The sequence below is a fragment of the Chrysemys picta genome, chromosome 2, assembly GCF_011386835.1.
Source record: "Chrysemys picta bellii isolate R12L10 chromosome 2, ASM1138683v2, whole genome shotgun sequence".
In the NCBI taxonomy this organism is placed as follows: Eukaryota; Metazoa; Chordata; order Testudines; family Emydidae; genus Chrysemys; species Chrysemys picta.
The window spans coordinates 51,211,909-51,234,073 of record NC_088792.1 but is presented as its reverse complement, the minus strand read 5'-3'; the positions used below and the strand labels follow the sequence as shown (position 1 = coordinate 51,234,073).

The 22,165-nt window shown below is 39.9% G+C and overlaps 1 protein-coding gene across 3 annotated transcripts in view; it reads left to right on the top strand.

Annotated features, from left to right (window-relative positions):
* ASNS (asparagine synthetase (glutamine-hydrolyzing)) overlaps positions 1-21,820 on the top strand; it is a 34,346-nt gene extending 12,526 nt beyond the window's left edge. For all 3 annotated transcript variants that reach the window (XM_065587008.1, XM_065587009.1, XM_005299871.5), the window contains 11 exons: positions 1,618-1,913; positions 5,026-5,263; positions 7,562-7,747; positions 8,726-8,827; positions 11,497-11,624; positions 12,732-12,858; positions 14,404-14,510; positions 15,924-16,024; positions 19,151-19,232; positions 19,506-19,661; positions 20,739-21,820. In XM_065587008.1, coding sequence (XP_065443080.1) covers positions 1,665-1,913; positions 5,026-5,263; positions 7,562-7,747; positions 8,726-8,827; positions 11,497-11,624; positions 12,732-12,858; positions 14,404-14,510; positions 15,924-16,024; positions 19,151-19,232; positions 19,506-19,661; positions 20,739-20,948 — 1,686 coding nt within the window. In that variant the 5' untranslated portion in view covers positions 1,618-1,664 and the 3' untranslated portion in view covers positions 20,949-21,820. The remainder of the gene's footprint in view (positions 1-1,617; positions 1,914-5,025; positions 5,264-7,561; positions 7,748-8,725; positions 8,828-11,496; positions 11,625-12,731; positions 12,859-14,403; positions 14,511-15,923; positions 16,025-19,150; positions 19,233-19,505; positions 19,662-20,738) is intronic.
* Positions 21,821-22,165: the final 345 nt, after the last annotated feature.

The window sequence follows — 22,165 nt, the reverse complement described above, 5'->3', positions numbered from 1 at the left end:
TGGGCCCCGATCCTCCAAACTCTTACCCGCCTGCTTATAACACATGGGACTACTCCGATGGCACGTGCCTGGAGGAATGGGGCCTTGCTATGTGTTGAATTAGTGCCTAGAAGACCCGAAGGTTGAGGGCCCCATTCTGCTAGGTGATGAATACACAGAGGCAGACACTGGCCCCTACTCTAGTTTGCGGACTAAAGTCCGGATCCTGTTAACTGGTTTGTGCGGGCAGTTTCCTCTGCCCACATGGAACCTCAGCCGCTGGGCTTCATGTGGGCTATGCAGTCTTTAAGAGGAGAGGCTTACTGACTCATTGCTGTGCAAAGCTGTACTCCTAAGAATTGCATTAGAGGAAGACACCAGTATTGCATCAGGCAGAGGATATGAATAAAGCAATACGTGTTACTTGGGCTGCGTATCACCGTTGAGACTACTCGGGAAAGGAGGGTTTTTAGATGAAATTTTGCTGAATGAAATGGGGTTACCTCCTGTCCCCCCATAAATTCACTCCATGGTCAAAACATTTGAAAAAAGTTGTCCTGCAGTGTTAAAGAGACACTGCCAATTTGAAATCTAGTCAATTAAAAATAAATTGAAAGTAGTTTTGAAGTACCTACACCTACCTCTGAGTATGTTTGCCAATTTTTGTGGCTTGGCAACTTTTTCTGTTCACAATCCCCCCGCCCCCCCTTGCTATGTGGAAGACCCATGCAAACAATAGAGGAAATACAAAATAGTGAAACAGCTAAATTGACTATGTAGAGCTGTTGCCGGCACAGGGGCCTGAGGACAGCAACAGTGGGGTTCGGTGCCCGGAGTATTGGCCTTCACGCCAATAAACATACCGGGGTGGAGAAACAATCAAAGTTTATTTGAGATCCCAAAGTGGTGCAAGGAGACAGGCAAGTCTCAAATCGAGCACACCAGCAAAAACAGTTTCTCTCTTCTTTATACATTTTACAACTAAGCCCCTCCCCTCCCCCTCTCTACCACCCCTCCTCTACTCCCCCGCCCCTCTCTACCGAAGGCATGTTTATACATTTAAGCAACTAAATCATTCTAGGGCTATAAATCTAGCTTGTTAGTAACTTCTCCCTAAACAGTTATTTGGTCCTGTTTACCCTTAGTTTATTACCCCTTCCCCAGCTAGAAACATGCAAACCTCATCATTATTGTTTGGTACCTAGTATGAGCAAGGTTGTAATTGCTAACTGGCTATTTATACATTCCAATTCCTGTCCGTGGTTGTTAAGGTCGATTAGAGTTAAACATGGAAGAACTCTGGCTCAGGCAGGCATAGTAACCCCAACAGAGCTGAGCGGTGAAAACATTAGTACTGTCAAATACACAAAGTAAATAAGGAAAAACACGTTCTTCTGTTTTTCAGTTTATGTCTTCACGTTAAAGCGCTGCCGCGGCTCTCTCCTAGTGCTCTAAAAAAACCACCCCCACGAGGGAAGTAGCTACCAGCACTGGTGCACTGTCTCGGCGCCGTAAAGTGGCAGTGTAAACTTGCAGCGCTCAGGGGTGTTTTTTCACACCCCTGAGTGAGAAAGGCCATAGGCTTGGTAATTGTTTAAAAAACAAAGAAACCCCAAACACATATCTTTCTGTTAACAGGTTCTTCTTTTTAAGTAGCTGTGACACTGCCTGCAAGAGATTTCACAATGTGTGGTATCTGGGCCCTTTTTGGAAGCGATGAATGCCTTTCTGTCCAGTGTCTAAGTGCCATGAAAATAGCTCACCGAGGTCCTGATGCATTTCGTTTTGAAAACGTCAATGGCTTCACCAACTGTTGTTTTGGTTTCCATCGTCTGGCGATTGTTGATCAATTATATGGCATGCAGCCTATTCGGGTGAAGAAGTTTCCATATTTATGGCTATGTTACAATGGAGAAATCTACAATTTCAGACAGGTAAAAAAACAACTGTGATCTGTAGTAACTCAGTGCCGGTGAAGATTTGGAACTTCTCTAAAACACTGTGGACTAGAATGTCAGTGGCAATGTGGATTGCCACGGGCACACAGGGGTGAAAGAAAATGCAGGCCTGTTATTTACCAGGCTGCACGTGGCAATAGACTATATTGGTAAGGGATGCAAGGAGAATATGGGTCACGATGCAAGCTGCAGACACACACACACACAACTAAAATGAATCAATTTAAAGTTTTATTGGGGATAATTACAAGGGGTAAGGGAGCAGCGTTTGATTAGCTAATAGAGTTAATGAAACTTAAAACACACAATGACTAAAATATCTACTAACAATATTTATAAACAAAGATGCAGCAATTAGTAATAACTGATACTTACAAATACAAACCAACGCATAACGACCGGCAAACATAGACACTCTGTTTGAAACACGTGAGCTGAGAGAGAGGCTTCGAGGTGATCAGGCTCGGTTACGGGTGTACACAGGATACACAGGATTCGTTTTTCTTTCTCCTCTCCCTTGCCTGCACATGGCAGGCAGCCCCAAAAGTACCAACTATGACATCATAGAAGTGTCATAGGGGACGGGGCCCAAAACCTGTTTGTGTTCGTTTCTGATTGGCACAAGCAAAGTTTACACCAAGTAGGGGAGCAGGTGCCTCAAAGTCTGGCTTCGCCCCCAAAAGGTGAGGAAATGCATATTGCTATAGAATGCGTGCAACACTGAATGACAAAAGAAGAGGCCAGGGCAAGTTTTACAGGATGCAGACAGGAACTCATCTCAACAAGCAAATAATCAAATGATGCAACTTCAAAAAGAAACTATTTGGGTGAAAATCTGGAGTCAATTTATAAGTATATGAGAGATACTCAGAATACAATAGTCCTTCAAATATTTACAGTAAATAGTGACTGTGTATAAATGGAAAGAGGAAAAATTATTTGGTAAAGAAATCTACTCCAATTTTCCAAGGGGTAAGCGCATAATCAGTGCTTACTAATAAAGAATTTGGGAGTTAGAAGGAAAAAAAAAAAAAAGTAAAATCCCGCCCCCCCCCCCCAATAAATTAATAAAGTCATCTTAATTTTGGTATTCTGCAGATTATTTTGGGGGAGCTCTTCTACTGTCCTAGTTGTATATTATTTATGTTTCTGCTTAATCTCATCATATTAGATGAAGTAGGACATGTCTTAAATATTCTTAATATAGATCAATACAGTGTTCATGATGGGCCAGATTTTCAAAAGTATTTAGGCACCTAAAAATGCAGATAGGGATCTAGTAGAATTTTCAAAACCACCTAAACAGGTTAGGTGTCTAAGGGTATGTCTACACTTAAAGCGCTACAGCGATGCAGCTGTACTGCTTCAGTGTAGATATGCACTGTAGCAACGGGAGGGGTTCTCCTATCGCTGTAGTTAATCTGTCTCCCTTAGAAGTGGTAACTAGGTTGATGGAAGAATTCTTCCTTTGACATAACCCAGGGGTTAGGTCTGCATAGCTGCGTCTCTCAGCGGTGACGATGTAGCTATGCTGATGTAAGTTCCCAGTGTAGACCAGTCCTGAATCTCATTGAAATGATTGGGAGTTGGGTACTCAACTTAGGCACTCTTGAGAATCCCATTAGATGCCTGTCTGTATCTTTAGGTACCTAAATACCTTTTGAAAACCTGGCACTGTGGCCCTAATTTATTGTCTGGTTCTACCCATATCCTTAAAGTTATGCACGTTTATAAGTACCTTCCTGAATCCAGGCCTATATATAGTCAGTCACACCAGCATGTTAAATATGGAACATATGGGTAAGTAGCAGCTGTGATTGTTAGCAAAAGGCCCAATTCTGTAATGCTAACTCAGTCAAGCTCCCACTGATGTCACTGGCAGTTTGACGAACTGAGTGCTGCAGAGTGTGGCTTTTTCAGTGTCTGACTTTTGCTGTAAGCTACTGAAAATGACCATAACATACTCCAGAGAAAAGCAATGCTGAGTCCCTTGTATCAGCAGTCTGCAATACTTGCTGTGTTCTCCAGTATGTTATGGCCATTTTCAGTAGCACTTACTGCTTTCTAAAAACAGACTCTGAACATGAGTCCAACCCGGCAGTTCTTAATCAGGCAAAACCTAAAATGATGTGTGCACTGATGTGGTTTAAAAACAATTTAAGTAAAGAGATTGATTTCCAGTTGGCAAGTATGTTTTTGGAGCTTATTTGTTAAAGAACCATAGATGAGCTCCATGGTGACCAATGACAAAATTCCCTTTGACTTCAGTGAGGCCAAGATTTCACCTCATGATTTAAAAAGTATTATTAAATTATCAAAAATATAGTGATAGTATCCTTTTTTACAGATGCTGTCTTACAGGTTATTTTTAGATTTTCTACCATCCAGTAGATGGTAGAAATAATTTTTAAAAGTAGCACAACAAGGGCATGAAGCTTACTCATGAGTCATGGCTGCTGAAACTTCTGGCACCTGAAACTGCTTTTTTTGCTTATGAAAGAATCTTAAATTTCACCGAACGAACATTTGTTTGTTTGTTTTAATTCCTCCAGTTAAACTGGCAAAATGAAATTCTCAGGTCAAAGTATTATTACTGTATTGTATAATTGAAGCAAATTCAGTTAATTTCCAAAGGGCTTTGGAAATCTTAATGAATTAAGCAACGCCACACACCTGTAAGGTAGATAAGGATTATTGTTCCCATTAAGAGATTTAATTTTAGATTAAGTGAACTCAATGTCTCTCAAAATCAGACACAGGGTATCTCAAATTTTACACCCAGCAACTGAAGCACACACAATTTTAAGCTACCTTTGAAAATTTGTCCCTGAAGTGAGTTGCAGAGGAAGTTAGTGGCAGAGCTGCAAATAGAACCCAGATCAGATCTGAAATACAAATGTATCCTTACCTTTGCTTGTATGAAAACATCTATAAAGTTTTCAAACTCTTATTCACCAAGTAATCTATATTATTTTTTTAATTACAAGTAAGTAAATGTTCCCTTTTATTTTTTTAAGTAAAAATGAATGCAGTCAGTGTCTGTGAATGCTAATCTCTTTTTTTTCTTTCTAATAATTATTTTCTTTAGCTGCAAAAGCAGTTTGGATTTGAATATCAAACTTTAGTAGATGGCGAGGTAATCCTTCATCTTTACAACAGAGGAGGAATAGAGCAAACAGCCTGCATGCTAGATGGTGTGTTTGCATTCATCCTGCTGGACACTGCAAACAGGAAAGTGTTTCTGGGAAGAGATACCTATGGAGTCAGGCCATTGTTTAAGGTGCTGACTGAAGATGGATTCTTGGGTGTCTGCTCTGAGGCAAAAGGTAAAATCAATAAAGTTCAGTAATTTAGTAATCAACTTCATCATCACCGCTGTTGAGTCAAAATATAAAAAGTCTTGGAGGAACACAAATTTCATTCTCTTGATAATCGTTAAGGATATATAAACATGAACAACAAAATTATTGGTAATTGAATCTGGTCAGTATAAAATAAAATCATGTGGTTCCAATTTGGTTTTTTGTTTTGTTTTTAAATGTAAATAGAACTCTAGACATTTTATAAAATAGGAAGACTTTAGAGTTAACTGATTTTTAGCTATGTTAAAAGGCCATTCATCTACTTTTACATAGTTATGACTGCCAGGTATCTTTATCTGATTTCAGATAATATTTGAGGTCTTGATTCTGATCAGTTATACAGGAGTCAGGTGAAGTCAGTGTCAATTAGACCTAGGGTGACCAGATAGCAAGTGTGAAAAATTGGGACATTGCTTTTTTTTTTTTCTTGTGTGTAACGGTGGAGAGGGGTATAGTTGCATATATAACAGGAGAGGTCAAACTTACTGAGCCTCCGAGCCGTATACAATAATCTTCAGAGGTTAGAGAGCCGCAAGACGTGCACAACCTGACCTGCGGGGCGGTGCCTGCTGTGGTGCGGGGTTTCTGCACCGATTTGCCCTCACCCTCCACTGGGCTAAAGCCCCTAGACCCCCCCTTTACAGGGCAGAAGCCCCTAGTCCCACCACCCTGCCACAGGGTAAAAGCCCCGAGCTCCCCCCCTGCCCAGTCTTATAGGCGGAGAATGAGAGGGGGGGTATGTTGGGGGGGCTCCGGGAACCGCACTTTAACTGTAAAAGAGCCACATGCGGCTCACGAGCTACAGTTTGGCCACACCTATATAAGACAAAGGCCCTAATATCAGGATGGTCCTGATAACATTGGGATGTCTGGTCACCCTACTTCCACCCGTTCTTTATTTTTAGAAAAACAATGAAATACTGGAACCATAGACATTAATATGTATAAACATTATCAAACTGGGATAGGAAGGGAGTTTATTTGAACAAGATACAAATAAATCTCTTGTCTCCTCACATTTATCCTTGAACTGCTGTATGTATGTTTAGTTATTGCATCCAATTAGCTCGACCATTGTAATGATGCAATCTCAGAGACTCAATCCTACAGTCTTTTTATTTGTTCTTAACTGCCTATGGTATTTTTTTTCCCAATAAGGGCTCCTGGATTCAGCTCTCAGTTCCCTTCTGTATCACTGTTGAGATAACTTGATGTTTTGAAATTCATCTGGCTACATCCAAATAACCATGTGGGACATTCCCCGTTCAGTTTTTGCAAAATACTCCCTGTGACTTCACCAGAAGTTTGATGTGTAGAATTAAAGTAAAATATGGCCCTTGACAATTTTAGTGCAAGTCTGATTCTGAGGCCTTTATTAGAAACAACACATTCAGGTTCTGAGTCTATAATTTAGTAATTATGGAATTGCTAAATTGATATAAATAATTACTTATTTTAATATCAGCTCCGCAGTGACTTTGGCCACTTAGTGATTTTTGTTAACCTCTTTTTGGTTTTATATGTAAACTTGTTAATTTCTCTCTTTCAAGCTCACACAGGCAGTAAATGTACTGCACTTGACCCTGTCACTGTCTTCAATTATGCCATATTTTCCCTAAAACATCCCAGTAGTAAAATACTACTTAGCAGTTAGAAGCTGAGTTATAGTAAAGTTTGCCCTGCGCTGCACTGAGACCTGATCCTGTGCCATGCAAGTCAATGGGAGTTTTGACATTGACTTCAATAAGCACAGGACCAGACCCTTTGGTGAATTAGGGGACGAAGTGAGTGTCAAGAGCCTCTTTCCCCACACAGGCAACAAGGTAGGTAGGGTTTCCCCATAGAGTTAAAAGATAATATGGTAGCCTCTGAACCATGACCCAATGAGGTTGTTGTCTGTTGTTTTTGTGGCTTGATCATAGCTAGATGGAGGTATCATGTGCTGCATGCTGCTGTTAGCAGCAAGTGCTAGTTACAGGGCACACCCTGTCTACGTTTGCAGTTCACTTTGTTGCTATTCTAAAACATGTCTCAACCCAATCTATTGTTGGCAGGACTCCTGCACCAGAGGAGGGCTCAGGCAGCATATTTTTTTTTTTTCCTCATCGTTGTACCAGCCAGGGCAGAATTAGACTATAATAGATAATCTGGAGAAAAATATTTTGGTTCTACTTTTAAGCAGCTCAGGGACCATGGTGATGGGCATGGTAAATACTCAGAAACTCCTGAAAATTTGTTCTCCACATGTTTTCATGTCTGCAGGTCTTATCAACTTAAAGCACTCCATGTCCACTAGTCCTAAAGTGGAGCCATTTCTTCCGGGACACTATGAAGTGTTGGATTTAAAACCATCTGGCAAAGTTGCATCAGTGGAACTGGTAAAATTTCATAGTTGTAAAGATGAGCCTCTGCATGCTGCTTATGATACAGTGGAAAATCTGCCTGCAGGTAACGCAGGAAAGAACTGATTTTTATAACCTTGTTTTAAATTAATCAGAATAATTCATTACTTAATTTTTCATGAACATGTAACCTGTATTGTGTGGTGTAAGTGGTAGAATTATTTGGCAAAGAGCCAAGGGAGGGAGATGAATTATTAATGCTTAGTACTAACGTGGATACGAGAACGAATGGATATAAACTGGCCGTGGGGAAGTTCAGGCTTGAAATTAGACGAAGGTTTCTGACCGTTAGAGGGGTGAAATATTGGAACGGCCTTCCGAGGGAAACGGTGGGGGCGAGGGACTTGTCTGGCTTTAAGATTAAGTTAGATAAGTTTATGGAGGGAATGGTTTAATGGTAAAACATAGTTGTCAAGGAAAACCAAGCAATGGTAGGTAAATAGCATAATGGTTAAAAGGGGTCAGGATGGAGACTCTTGCCTATATGCTCGGGGTCTTACTGATCGCCATATTTGGGGTCGGGAAGGAATTTTCCTCCAGGGCAGATTGGCTGAGCCTCTGGAGGTTTTTCGCCTTCCTCCGCAGCATGGGGCAGGGATCTCTAGCAGGAGGGTCTCTGCCGATTGAGGTCACTAATAACAGGATTGGGGACTTCAGCAGCAGAGTCCAGGGAAGGGGCGGGGACGGTTTTATGGCCTGCAGCGTGCAGGGGGTCAGACCAGATGATCATAATGGTCCCTTCTGACCTTAAAGTCTATGAATCTATGAACATGTAACCTGTATTGTGTGGTGTAAGTGGTAGAATTATTTGGCAAAGAGCTGAAAAGAAACCTTATACTGTATGGGTGTGACACTTGGGGGCTCTCTTTGTATGTGACTGCCTGCGAATATATTGGAGCTCCTGCATCCTTGTCTGAAATTCATTTGATAGCAAAGAATGTTGTATCCTTATTTAGTTTAGTCCAGCAAAACCTTAAGGGAAACCCCTGAAACAAAGCTATTTGCTTGTTTCCTTTTGTGGCAGGTTTGGATCTCGAAACGGTGAAAAGCAACATTCGGCTTCTGTTTGAAAATGCTGTTAAAAAACGTTTAATGAGTCACCGAAGAATTGGCTGTCTTTTGTCAGGTAAATAGCAAAACTTAGAATGATTATACTTTTCTTCCCTGCTCTCTTCTCTTATTATGCTCATACAAAGCACACGGGATCTTTTCAGGCAAAGGCAAATATGCCACATTTATTGAAAATACAACAGGTAGCATATGCTGCCACACTCTCTCTCTCTCTCTCTCTCTCTCTCTGCCAGTTGATGTTTATAGGTACCAGTCTGTGGTAGCTTGAGTCAATCTAATAGCCAGTTACATTGAGCACGTGTGAGGAGCTGGGCTCTTGTTGGTCACGATCCGATGCTCCGAGGCTTTGCAGGACTCAACCCAAGTTCCATAGCAAAACATCCCAGCTTTATAGTTGCAAATTCCCATTTGAGTCCATTCATTTTGCAATGTCATTCTGTAATCATTAGTCCTTAAGTGGTGTTAATCTTGGGATTTTCTGCTGTTATCATTTGATGGTAATGGTCGGGCTTCCCATTGTTATCTTCTATTTGTTGTTTCACCTTCGGGAGTGCCTGCCTCACCTCTGAGGTCATCAATGCTGCTAGCATCAGATACAATGGATGTTTTCTGATTGTCTCCTGGTCTTTCCAAGTCTCTCACTTTTTTTGACCATCTGGACATTTGTGATGGCTTTCACACCTTATCTCTTTCCTGATGCACACATTCCTCATTCACACAAACAATCTCTCTTACAGAAACCTTCAAAGGTATATAGACAGCATTTTATATTCAGCAGAATACATTGTAAATCAAGCCTTGCTAAATCTTATAACTAAAACAATTCATATTGGGGCTTCAGGCCCTCATCATTTCTTCTAATCTCCTTAACATAGATACAATACAAGATCCTGATTCTTACTTACTAAAACCTTAAAACAAAGAAATGTATATTTAAGTAGAGTGCCTAATTTGTAATACATATAGGAAACCATAGTAGACATTATAACTTATCCTAAAACAAAAGGGTGACCATAATTAGTTGTTCTGGTCTGTCATTCCTTTCTGCTATTCAAAAAGGGTGGCTGACAGGGTAAAGTCAAATCAGACATTAATTCTCATAGTACAATTCTAAAATCCTGCTCCTACACTCCCTCCTCCCCCAAATAAATAAATAAAGTGCTTACTTACACTGGTCTGTCTGTGATGCATCTAGAATAACAGGACTTTTAATGCACTTTTTCTACCTACCAAAAATTTTAACAGAAATTTGAAGGAAGTTTTGAAAATTGTTATGGTCTTTATTGAGCCTCTTACTATATTATTATACTTAATGGAACCTGAGCTGTGAGGTTGGATTGCAGAGTGCCTGGCCATCTTTCACTAAAAATCTAAAACCAACACTTTAATCAGTGCTAATCCAATGTACTCATAACATTATAGGGCTTTTTAGTGAGGGTAAATATCTTATAAAAATGAGACATCACTGTAATAACAAGGTAAATCTATAGAGAGGCCTCTGTGTACTCCAGAAAAGAGTGGGAGTTGGAAAATTGGGTGTGGAGATGATTTCTTTTCTGCCGTGTGTTTGTGGGGGCAGAGAGGGAGAAGGCATATCCTGTGTGTACTGACTTAGGGGTATCTGGGCCAAAACTAATACTAACTTTTTCCAAGGGGGTAATCTAAAGTCCAGAAGGAAGTTCAGTGTCTTGGCTGGGAGGCAGTGTTCTCTGGTGGTTAGACATTTACTGTAGAATCCAGGTATCTTCTGTCTAGTCTTGGGTCTGACATTTGATTCACTACAATTTTTTTTTAGGAGTTCTTATTGACAGAGTTAAGGTAGGTTGTGCATGTGTGTATGCATGGCATAATGACACATGTTCACTATGTATCTTATTGCATTGGAATGAGGCAGGGCTCAATAGAAGCCATTATTAGTTTGATAAGTGCTGCTAACTCCTTTCCTTTACCTACATAAAAGCTGGGAAGGGTATTGTGGTGCTGGGGATGGGACAGTGTCCATCCCCTCCACTCCCCCCCCCCCCCCCCCCCCCCAAACCCAAACAAACAAAAAACCCAGAGCCAAAACTATTTCAAAATGTAAAGTTCTCAAGTTACAGCAGCGTAGTCAAATCTCCATAATTACAATCTAGGTACACACTAATTGTGTGTTATTTATACAACTATTGCCCTGTGCATGCAGTTTCAACAGTGTGTTTTACCAAGGGATGTTGCAGTAAATGAGATAGGCATGAAGAGTTGTACATTTTGCTTTTAAAATGGCAAGAAGGATAGTGAAGCTGAGAGTTGGGAACTGTGAGCAGGCCAGAACTGGCAAAGCTTAGGGAGAACCATTGTTAGCAGTAGGTAGAAGTATAGTCATGAAGGAGATGAGTACAGTTTTGTATTTGGTGGGTGGGAATCAGTCCAGTCTTGGCAGGATGGGCAGAGAGAAGGTATGTTTATTTAGAATCATTGCACAAATAGATCTTCCATGGTGGTATATTAAAAAAAGATTTGTTGCGGTTCCTGAACAGCACATAAACTAGTAATTGCTACTATAGCTGTTCCACTGAAATTGTACAGTGCCGTCTTTTTCTTCTAGAGCTCTGTTCCACCCTCATTTGTACATCCATGTCTTGGATTCACACACAATTTAAAAAGCAAGACCTATGTAAATCATGTTTCCATTGTACAGGTGCTTGTGCCTTAAAAACATAACAAAATAAATTGTTTTGCTGATAGGGGGTTTGGATTCCAGTTTGGTTGCTGCGATGCTCCTGAAACTGATGAAAGAATCAAGCATCAATTACCCTTTACAAACCTTTGCCATTGGAATGGAAGACAGTCCTGATTTATTGGCTGCCAGAAAGGTATAGTAATATTTTTGTCTTCAGTTACAGTTAGTGTGCTCAAGCTGAATAGAGAATACTGCTTTTACATTACCTGTATAAGGTCACAATGTGTCCTGGATGTAGTCTTAATCCTCTTTTGTATGGAATCAGAATTTGTAGTAAAACCAAGTTTGCACAGCATTGGTTTTGCTGCTTAATTAAATCTTAATTAAATTACAGAAATAGGTTGGTTTTATTTGTTTGTTCTTATGTATTTGAAAAATCTTTTTGTGACCAAAACTGTCACTGCGTTATTACTACGAGGGATGGATCCAGGGAGTCCTGCAGGATCTGCTGCCATAATACCAGGAGTGGTAAAATGTATTTTTGTTGCAGGCATGATTGGGTGGGCAAAAAAAACCAGACTGCGGAAATTTGTGGGACATCACTAAATGGTTTAAGCATGATTTGTTTTATTTTTTTTAATGGTAAAAATTATTTTTATAATATATAAAAATATTAACTTTTTTTTGGTAGCATGGTGGAATCTGTCTTTCTTGCAGGATCTAAGGTTTTTGCGGATGGGAGGAGGATAAAAATGCAAGAAAAAATGTTTGAGTAGGTGGGAGTGGGTATTGCGGGAAGGTACGGGAGCAGGATTAAAAAAATATTCTCACGCAGGGCTCTGCTGCAACGGCCATGCTTTCAAAGATTCCTCAATTCTGCCTCCATTTGTGGCTGAGTCCAAGGCTAAACCACTAAACTTTTAGATCTTGGAAGAACCACTGGAAGTGTCTCGTCTAGCATCTGCGAATGTGTTAGTTGCCAATGAACTTGTAGTTTAGACAAATCTTTTGGGGGGCACTGTGCTGTCTTTTAGGTCGTGTCGTACTTAAAAAAACAAATGTCACAGCCATTACAGATTCCACTGTACTTTGTGTAAACATTGGGGTTAGAATAAATTATAATTTGGGAAATATTTTCCACCACGGCTTATAGTGGATATCCATTTTATTTTCTTCCTGTCTTAATCAGTTATGTAATTTTTGTTGCAGAAGAACTCTGGCATTCTAGTGATGTGTTGTGGATGTTTGCAAAGCACTTTGGGTTAAAAGGCAGGTTACTAATGTAATCTGTTATAAACAGGTAGCTGCCTATATTGGCAGTGAACATCATGAAGTAATATTTAATTCTGAAGAAGGAATTCAGGCATTAGAAGAGGTTATTTTTAGCTTGGAGACATATGATATTACAACAGTAAGAGCTTCAGTTGGTAAGATATATATTTTTTTTTATTTATTTATTTATTTTTTTTTAAATATACTCTTTACTTAGTACTGATGTATTTTACACAAAAGGTCCTTGTATACTGTCTAATGATCAGAGAGGACCTAGGAGCCAGGAACCCTGATTTCTAGTTCCAACTTTGTCATTGTCTCAGGGCTTTTCTGCACAAACACTTATTTCATGGCAAGCTGGGGTGTAAATCTACTCAATACTAGCCTGCCGTGAACTAATTGTGTGGATCCTGCTGCCGCTCACTAACAGTTCCTAGTGGTCTTTGATCTACTCTTCTTTGAAACAGGAGTAAATCAGAGGTCACTAGGGAACTGTTAATGCATGGCAGCAGGGTCCGTGCAGACACTTATTTATTTTGTGGTAGGCTAGCGCAGGCTAGAATTAGACTACAGTTTGTGGTAAACTAAATGTTTTCGTAGACAAGTCCTCAGTGTGGGACCATAGCAAGTTATTTGTCTTACTGGTAAGACAGGTATAACAAAATTTACATTCCTTTGAGGTTTATTGAGGCTTTGAGATCCTTAAATGAAAGACAGATATTCAGATTTTAAGGCCAGAAGGAAATATTAGATCATCTAGTCTGGCCTCCCGTAAAACACAAGCCATAGAATCTCATCCATTTACTCCTGTTCTGAAACAAAAACTTCATGTTTGGCTAAAGTGTATCTTCCAGAAAGGCAGGCAAAGTTTTGTGAATTCAAAATATACATACTACTTTGCCATAACAAATATGGAAACATAAATAATTTTTCCAATTTTTTTCACATTTTGTTTGCATTCATATGTGATTTTAGTATGACCGTGTATTAGAACTCCTTGAAATAAACCCCTGTTAATGAACTCTGTCTTAAAAAAAAATAAAAATGAAAAAAAAAATAGAATAATTTTGGTTTTGTTTATTACTAAATCATTTGGAAATGTTCAATGGGGAGAAGGCTGAATTCATTGTATGTATATGAAGAGAATAGAGAGAATTTATTAGTAGAGTGCTTTGGAAATTAAATGGACTATACAGTATAACTGTTAAGATAAACTTACAGCAGTAATAAATATTTGACTGGTTATTTTTATTCTTACAAATATAAGCTTTAATTCAGGAAAACATCCCTATTCAGGATAGCACTCAAGCATGTGCTTAACTTTAAGCATGTACTTAAGTCCAACTGACTTCACTAGGACTTAGCTTTCCTGAATCAAGGCCACTTATATATATTTTTCCCTTCAATTGTTTGAGTTTTAAGGACTAGTTATAGGAAAGCATGCACCATGGGAACAATTTAGATACAGAAAATATACCTAAAATGATATGGGTTAGTGATATTTTAATGGCATTGAAAAGCGGAAAGAGTTGCTGCTGTTGTGGATTTCAACTGTTTCCCCCTCATTTCTAATATGTAAGAGAAGCGCTGAAACACTAAATCAAAATAATTACTGTGCAGGCTGTACTTCTGAAGTCAGAATTTTGTTCAGTTATAACTGAATTTACAATAACTTTGTAAATCTGATTTTATTATTTTAGGTATGTATCTGGTTTCCAAACACATACGCAAGAAGACAGACAGTGTGGTCATTTTCTCAGGGGAAGGATCAGATGAACTTACACAAGGCTATATCTATTTCCATAAGGTAACAACACCATTTTGTTCACAAAGGAAAAAGGATTCTTGTTTGTGCATGCCCATATTGGGCCACAATAATCAGAAAAGAGTCCTTGGAATATATTAATTCTTTCTGGTGCTGGTACTTTTATATCCACTTACAAATAAACAATGTATTAAAGTGGATAAATAAGTAAGTATTCAAAACCCCATCTCGCAAACACTTTTGCACACAAGCTGTTGTGCATGTGAGTAGTCCCACTGAAGTCAAATAGAGTTTTAAGAGAACGTCACCAGCTGTGTCCAGGGTCCAGACGTTTCCTTTTTCCTCCTGTTATAGAATCTTCCTTTTGGAGATCATTACACGTTTTTGTAATAATTTTAAATTCAAACATTTTTTTCTCTTCTATATTTTTAAAAGCAAATTTAGAGTTCGTTAAGGTGCCAGCTGGAGACTGAAGGACAGATCTTCATGGGGTAAATTGTCATAGCTCACTGAGTTCAGTGAAGCTCTGACACTTTCCACCATCTGAAGATCTTCTCATTAATTTCTCTGTTTGTTTATGGAATAGGGACAGTCCTGTCATAGTGCAGGTTTTCCCCAAACTGTCATGCTAATGTGTGTGCCAACACTGACCTGCGGATACCACTTCTAAGGGTAAACAAACAGTTCAGTCTTCTTTCCCTGCAGTTCTTGGCCTCTGTACTGAGATTGCCAAGTGTGAAGTCAAAGGAGCTATGCTGATTTACATTAGATGAGAATCTGGCCTAAACATTTTATACTTTTTGTGCAACAAATATCACTTACATCCTCTTGGCTCGTGGTGAGAACTATCATAGTAACAGATATACAATCTTTTAAATTCAGCCTCTCCAGGTAACTGCTTCCAAAACAAACTTTATTGAGGAGGTTCATTATTTGAGTCCTTAGGGCCCTGTTATGAGATCGCTTATGTTCTACTTGGATTCCTGAGAAATTTGAATAGAAAGAAGACACTGGAGCAGTTTTGTCCAAATCACGAGAATTTGGCATTCTCCCCGTAGAATGTGTTGTAGCTTTTGGGAAATACACGGGACACATGCTATTTGTACAGTATTGGAGTAAGCCCATGAGTATGAGCATGCATGTGGCGTGTTTCTATAGAAGTGAGGAAGGTTGGGGAAAGGAGTCCTAATCATCCAATTGTATGTATTCTCCTCAAATGTTTGGAAATTGTGAAATAAGTTGGCCTGCAGTGTAAATTAGTGTACAGGTTGCTTTAACATTCATGCCCTAAAAGTGTGTAGCGTATCGTTGTACTCTGCAGCGTATTCCATAGTACAATTTCTCCTTCCGTGCAAAGAGATCACTGGAAATCCATATATGCTACAGAAAATTCTCAAAGTAGCAATACAACCATGCAATATATATGTGTGCACTACATATGCATGTATGTTACAGGCCCCGTCTCCTGAAGAAGCTATGGAAGAGAGTGAGAGGCTTCTGAGAGAACTCTACATGTTTGATGTACTTCGTGCAGACAGAACTACTGCGGCTCATGGGTAAGGCCTGTTTTAGGCTCCCACAGACCACAGTTATAAGTGTAGTTTAAGAACCTAAGTAAACTAGAATCTTAAAAATCTTGCTGTCCTCTTACAAACATCTAAACAGTGGTGCATTTGGTAGCATGTAGTGGGAAATATTACCCTCAATTGCCTTCATCTATAATTCAGTATATTTTAAGGGACAAATGTGTTAGCTGTTTATTGGTGGGACCAGGATCTGGCCCTAAAAGCTCGTGTGAGCAGGAAAGCAATATCCTTTTTTGTGGCTTCATGTAAGAAAAAGCAAACAGAAAAAGATACCCATTAAATCTCAGCTAGAAGGCTGGAGAACAGTATAAAGTTACATACCAAGATTAAATTGGATTTGTGTTATACCAATAGAATAAAAACCAGCAGGATCTTATTCATTCATTCAAGTTCTGTATAGGTGTTATAGTTACCAGCCTAGAAGTTGCTCATGCCAAGTTACTGGCCAGGTATCTTGGTCATGAGGATGGAGCCGAGTCTGTGTCAGATGCACCTGATGCTCCTGGAGGTTGGCAGCAGAACCAGAGACTCAAAGTCATCAGTCTTTAGAGTCCATTCTTATAGGAATTAATTCCTATGTTAGTCTATGGGAGCTGTTTCATCCTGCTGTTGCTGACTCAATCAGCAGATGGCACATTCCTGTCCAAAGTGGCACATTCCTGGTGGCTCCAAACTGTCCAAAGTTTGTGTTTCTCATCCTTCCAGGTGATGGGGTGGGTCCCAGTTTATCCTCCGGGGGTTTCTGGTCATCCACTTGACACATTCTTCGGCCGATGGATACTCCTTTTCTAGGCTGGCACCTCCCTAACCATCCATGTATATCAAGCATTCATCAGCATACATTCCATCCCTTAACCATATTTTAATTTACTGTCTCCACCACTTTCAGAGTGTGTGCTAATTCATTTGAGACTCCCGGCCCTTTAATCACAGAGGGTGGGGGTCTGTCCTAGGAGCAGTTGTGAAAGACACTTAACAGCTTATAGTGTTTGTTTACATTGTATAACAAAGTCAGTTAACTTGTTTGTAAGTTTTACATAGTAGTCACAGGATAGATACAATCAATGGTTTCTACAGACAGTAGCTTACAAGTTTTAACAGAAGACCCAAGAGATTTTTGTACTTGGTGAAACTGTTGGATTTTAAAGTGTGGGGGCCAAATTATGAGGGGGTCACTGTCTCTTGGGGGAATCACTGTTAGTACCTTCTTTAATATCCCTACATAAGTATCCTGAAGGAATCTAGGTGGAGCATTCATAGCATTGTGCATAACTGATCATATCAAATGCACCAGGTTGCTATTCTGCCAATTGATGCAGGAAAGGCTTTTGTCTAGGAGGAATGATCTTTCTTGTGAGCAGTACAAAATATTTACTATAGTTAGAAATATTAGTATTTGGGGTGGGGGTGGAGGGGAATGGCCCTTTGTGACCAAGATAAAACCAGAAAGTTTTAAAAATAACTAAAGAGCTTAGGCAATATGTTTATATACATTTTGGACCTCTGGCATAAACAACAGGGATGCATCTGAACATTAAGGAATGGAAACTGGAAGAAAAAAAAAAGGAAATTGACAAGACAAAGTGATAGAGTATTAATAAAGAAGCTGGATAGATATGAAGGGAAGGAGGGTCTTGTGACTAAAACACGAGACTTGGGCAGTCAGGAAATCGGGGCTCTGTTCTTGGCTCTGCCACAGATTTGTGTAACCATGAGCAAGTAAACCTTGTGCCTCAGTTTCTCTATTTTAATAACGGGGAGAATGCATGTTGCGCCGACGACTGGCTGCTTATTCAGGTTTGTTTATTTTCACACTTTGAATTGCCTTTTGCTTGAAGAGCTGCAATTGCCTTTTACTGTTATACAGAAGTTTGTGAAATGCTTTATAGAACAATTGGAAAACAAGGTCCCTGCTATGATAACTTATAGTTAAATGTAGATGTGATGTGAGAAATAGGGGTAACAGTCAGTATGAGGGGTTGGGACAAAGAAGTATAAACAGTCAAAGATGCCTATCACCTGCAGAAAATATATAGCAGCAGATTCTCGTTTATGCACATTGAACAATCTTTGGCTGAAACTGAAAAGCCCTAACCTCTTACTCAGTATACAAGGGTAGGAAGTTCAAGCCTCTGCACTCAAATATTACTGAACCGTAGTCGTTCTCCAAGGGCAGTGTGTATTTCACATTACCTGCAGTTGGTGTTTATTTTTTTTTTTGTGAGGAGAAAAACTAAGAATAATAAACTCAGGTTTGGAATGCACCAAGTTACACTGGACCACTTCCCCAGCTGACTTTAAGTGTAGCTACACTGACTTGCACCGGCTGAAGTCCTGGCCCATTATGTTACATGCTTTAAACTAATATGCCCTGCTGCAAGTACAGGAGTGATTGATGCAGTTCCTCGCTTCCAAAGGCAAAGTTCTTATCAACTCATTTGTCACCTCAAATATGAAGTCTTAGAAATGATACTAGTTATCTGGCTCCACAACATATTGGGCCCGAACATAAGCAGTAGGGGCTCAGTGCTTCTGCACATGGAACTCTTGCTGAAGTTAATGGAAATTCTGCATGAGAGCATTGCAGAATCACTATGAAATGTCTTTATGGTTCCCGCAGGTGCATCTTTATTGCTATCATGTTTGAAAGCCAAACTCAGGGTGAAAATAATGCATCTCCTCACAGGCAACTTGCTTTTTTTGACAGATCTTTTAGGATTATAGGATTTTTTTTTTCAGTGTTTATATGCAAAATGCATTGTTTTATGGAGGTCTTTGTGGAACCTGCTGTAGGAATTCCTACATTTTTGCATGATATCATAAACTTTCAATAGATGGCAGCATACACCGTGACAAAATTCTTGGACTTTTTTGGTTGATAAATACTGTGCAGATAATTTACTGGATTGTCCGAATTGATTAATCGGAAATTAAATTTTGAGCATAAGTGAAATATTCATATATTAAAGTACTAAGCCTTGTATTCCTTCTGCTGTTCAAAATAAATGGATGTGAACAGTTATGGAATTCTAAACTAACGTGTCATGGAGTTGATGTAGTATTTTTCTAATTTAATTTTTTTTGTTTTGTTTTTAGTCTTGAACTGAGAGTCCCGTTTTTGGATCACCGGTTTACTTCTTATTACCTATCCCTGCCAGCAGAACTCAGAATCCCAAAGGTATACAAACCTACACAGCACGCAGAAGGCATATTGGAGATGAAGGTTGTGATCCAGCAGAGCATTAAGCAGGAGTAATCCTATAGAATTTAATGGTACTGTTCACATGCTTGATAGCTTTGCTGGATTGGTGTCAATGGCCTGATCTTTTTATTGAATGGGCTTCAAAAGGGGAAGATGTGTTTTAAAAATCTAGCCTTAAAAATTGTCTTGTAGGGTTTGTTACACTTACGTTCCTCACATTCACAGCATTGTTATGCGTCCTATCAATAGGATGGAATTGAAAAGCATCTCTTGAGAGAATCGTTTCAGGATTCCAACTTGCTTCCGAAAGAAATACTCTGGAGACCCAAAGAAGCCTTCAGTGATGGTATAACATCTCTCAAGAAGTCTTGGTTTTCAATTCTCCAAGAGCATATTGATCTCCAGGTACACCTATTCATGTTAAAATTACTGCTTGTTATCTACAGTACCATATGCTGTGAAAGGCAGTTGATCTGCTTAAGTGAAGGAAATAGTTGGATTGCAAATATATGTGTGTGTTTAGTTTATGGATAAACTTGCTTGATTCTGAGGTTCATGTGAGAAATGAATGCTGCAGCTGCGGTACTGTGGGAAATCCTTCAGTTTAGGGCAGCTGCTGTAGTTCATACATTTATATCACCTCTACCTGCTGTTCCCAGTTGCAGAGTTAGTACAGTGTCAATTTTTGATAGCCACACTTGGTTGTAGCATAGCTAGGCTCTTTTTGGAGCTGAAATCTCTTCTTACCGAGCCAGGCAGTGTAACTACAGCTACACTTGCTTAGCACAGGGGATTGTGTGTAAATGATCACTAGTGTAAGACCTAATGTCCACCTTATGCCAGCCTGTGGGTGAGATTCACCTCTGCTGATGCCAGTGCAGTTTACACCCCTGTACTTCAGGGAAAGCTGCCCTGGGTGAAATGGAGGCTGCAGGAGACTTGACCTCTGCACTCCTGCTCCTGGGGTACTTTCTGCCACTGGAAGCCTGCAGACTGGGTTGTGCTGATTGGAATGAATTGGGGTCCATTGAACGCAGGCAGAAGAGAGAACCTATCAAGAAGCAGATAACTGCATAGTCTGAGCTTGCTCAGAATCATTCAATAAAGAGAGAGAGGCAGGAAGAAAATGGGGAGATACTTTTGTAAGTTTACTAGAAAAGAGAATTTTAGCTTTAAAAAAGTTGACCCTTACTGTGGAGCCAGAAACAATATTTCACTAATAGGGCCATTTATGGGACTAATTCTCAATAAAGTTGTGCAGATCAGGCTCCCCTTGAGCTCAGTGGCACCCATGTGCACATCCTAGGGCAGAATTTCACCTTTTAGAAAGCTTTTAATCTCTTTCTGGAATTTAAGAAACGGTGGAGTTAATGGTAAATCCTTCTACACTGAGATGATGGGATTTCGACTGCAGCTAATGATCTGGTGAATAATTTATAAAGCAACTTCACAGCTTAATTTTTATTTCGCGCGTGTCCATAGGTTGATGATCTTCTGCTGGAAAAGGCAGCAGAGAAATTTCCTTTTAATCCTCCTAAGACTAAAGAAGGTTACTACTACCGTCAGATCTTTGAGAAGCACTACCCCGGGCGTGCTGATTGGCTCGCTCATTACTGGATGCCAAGATGGATTGAAGCTACTGATCCTTCTGCTCGCACGTTGAAGCATTACAAGTCAGCTACCAAAGAATAAGCGTTCCAGTAATTTTGAAACAGAAATTGCTTGTTGCCAAATGGCTCCATCTGCATTAAAGCTGGGCATGCAACCCAATAGTCTAAAAGAATATTCAAAATGGATTTGGACAATGGTATTTAAGATGAAAGCCCTTTATAGCCAGTATAATAGTGTGAAATTCACTCCACGGCAGAGGGCTTGCACAAGGACCTCTGCCTCACTTAAACTACAGTTCTGGTCTGAAAAACTACTGTGTGAAAAGGGCACCATCGTGCTTAGCAGCTCTGCCCCTTGTTCATACTCAGACTGGCTGACTTCAGTTACAAACATAAATGTATTTTTAACAAAGCCTCCTTGGAAGACTTGAATGGCTCATACGATGTGCGTTCGCCCGAATTTCACGTTGGGGGTATAAAATGAGCATTTATGGACTGGACATTCTGTCTAGGCTCCTGTCTTTAAAAGCTGTAGCATTCATGTGGTTACTGTAGACATTGGGTAAGATCTACAGAGATTTGCAAATTCCTACAGGTACAGAGAGGCACCTAGTAGAATTTACAGAAGTGCCTAAGCAAGTTAGGTGCCTCACTAAAGTCAATGGAAGTTAGGGATCTAACCTGCGTAGGCACTTCTGAAAATCCCAATACATTCTCACCTGCAAGGGTGGAAGATCCCAGAGCTCGGGCTGGAGCCTGAGCCAGAATGTCCACACAGCAATTTTTAGCCCCGCAGTCCCCGCCAGTGAACCGTGGCCGTGCCGTGGGACTTTTATCCCTGTGTCGACATACTTGAAATATCTTTGTAGATCTGGCCTGTCTATACATATAGTGGTAACGGGTTTGATATGAGAATTTGAAGCATGGAATAAAATTGGCCAGTTATATCCTTTTGTTTCTATCTCAAGGGCTTGTTTTTTGAAAGCTGTATGGGGTTTTAACTTCATGATTCCTATTGATTCTAATGTGAGTCAAGTGGCTACACACCTGCACAACATTTGGGGAAATGTAGGAGTGAGAATAAAAAGTGTCACTTGCAAGCGAATGCGCAAATAAGTGGAACCTCTGAGATATTGCTGGAGCCACCCTGAACTGCTTTCTCAGGCACAACATGTACGTTGCGATAGGTTCTGGCTCCTACTCAGCTCTCATGCTACTCTAACAGCATATAGTGGCCGTACAGGAGCCACAACTGGTCAAAGAAGAATTCACCAGTAAGCAGTCCTATTCCGCCCCTTT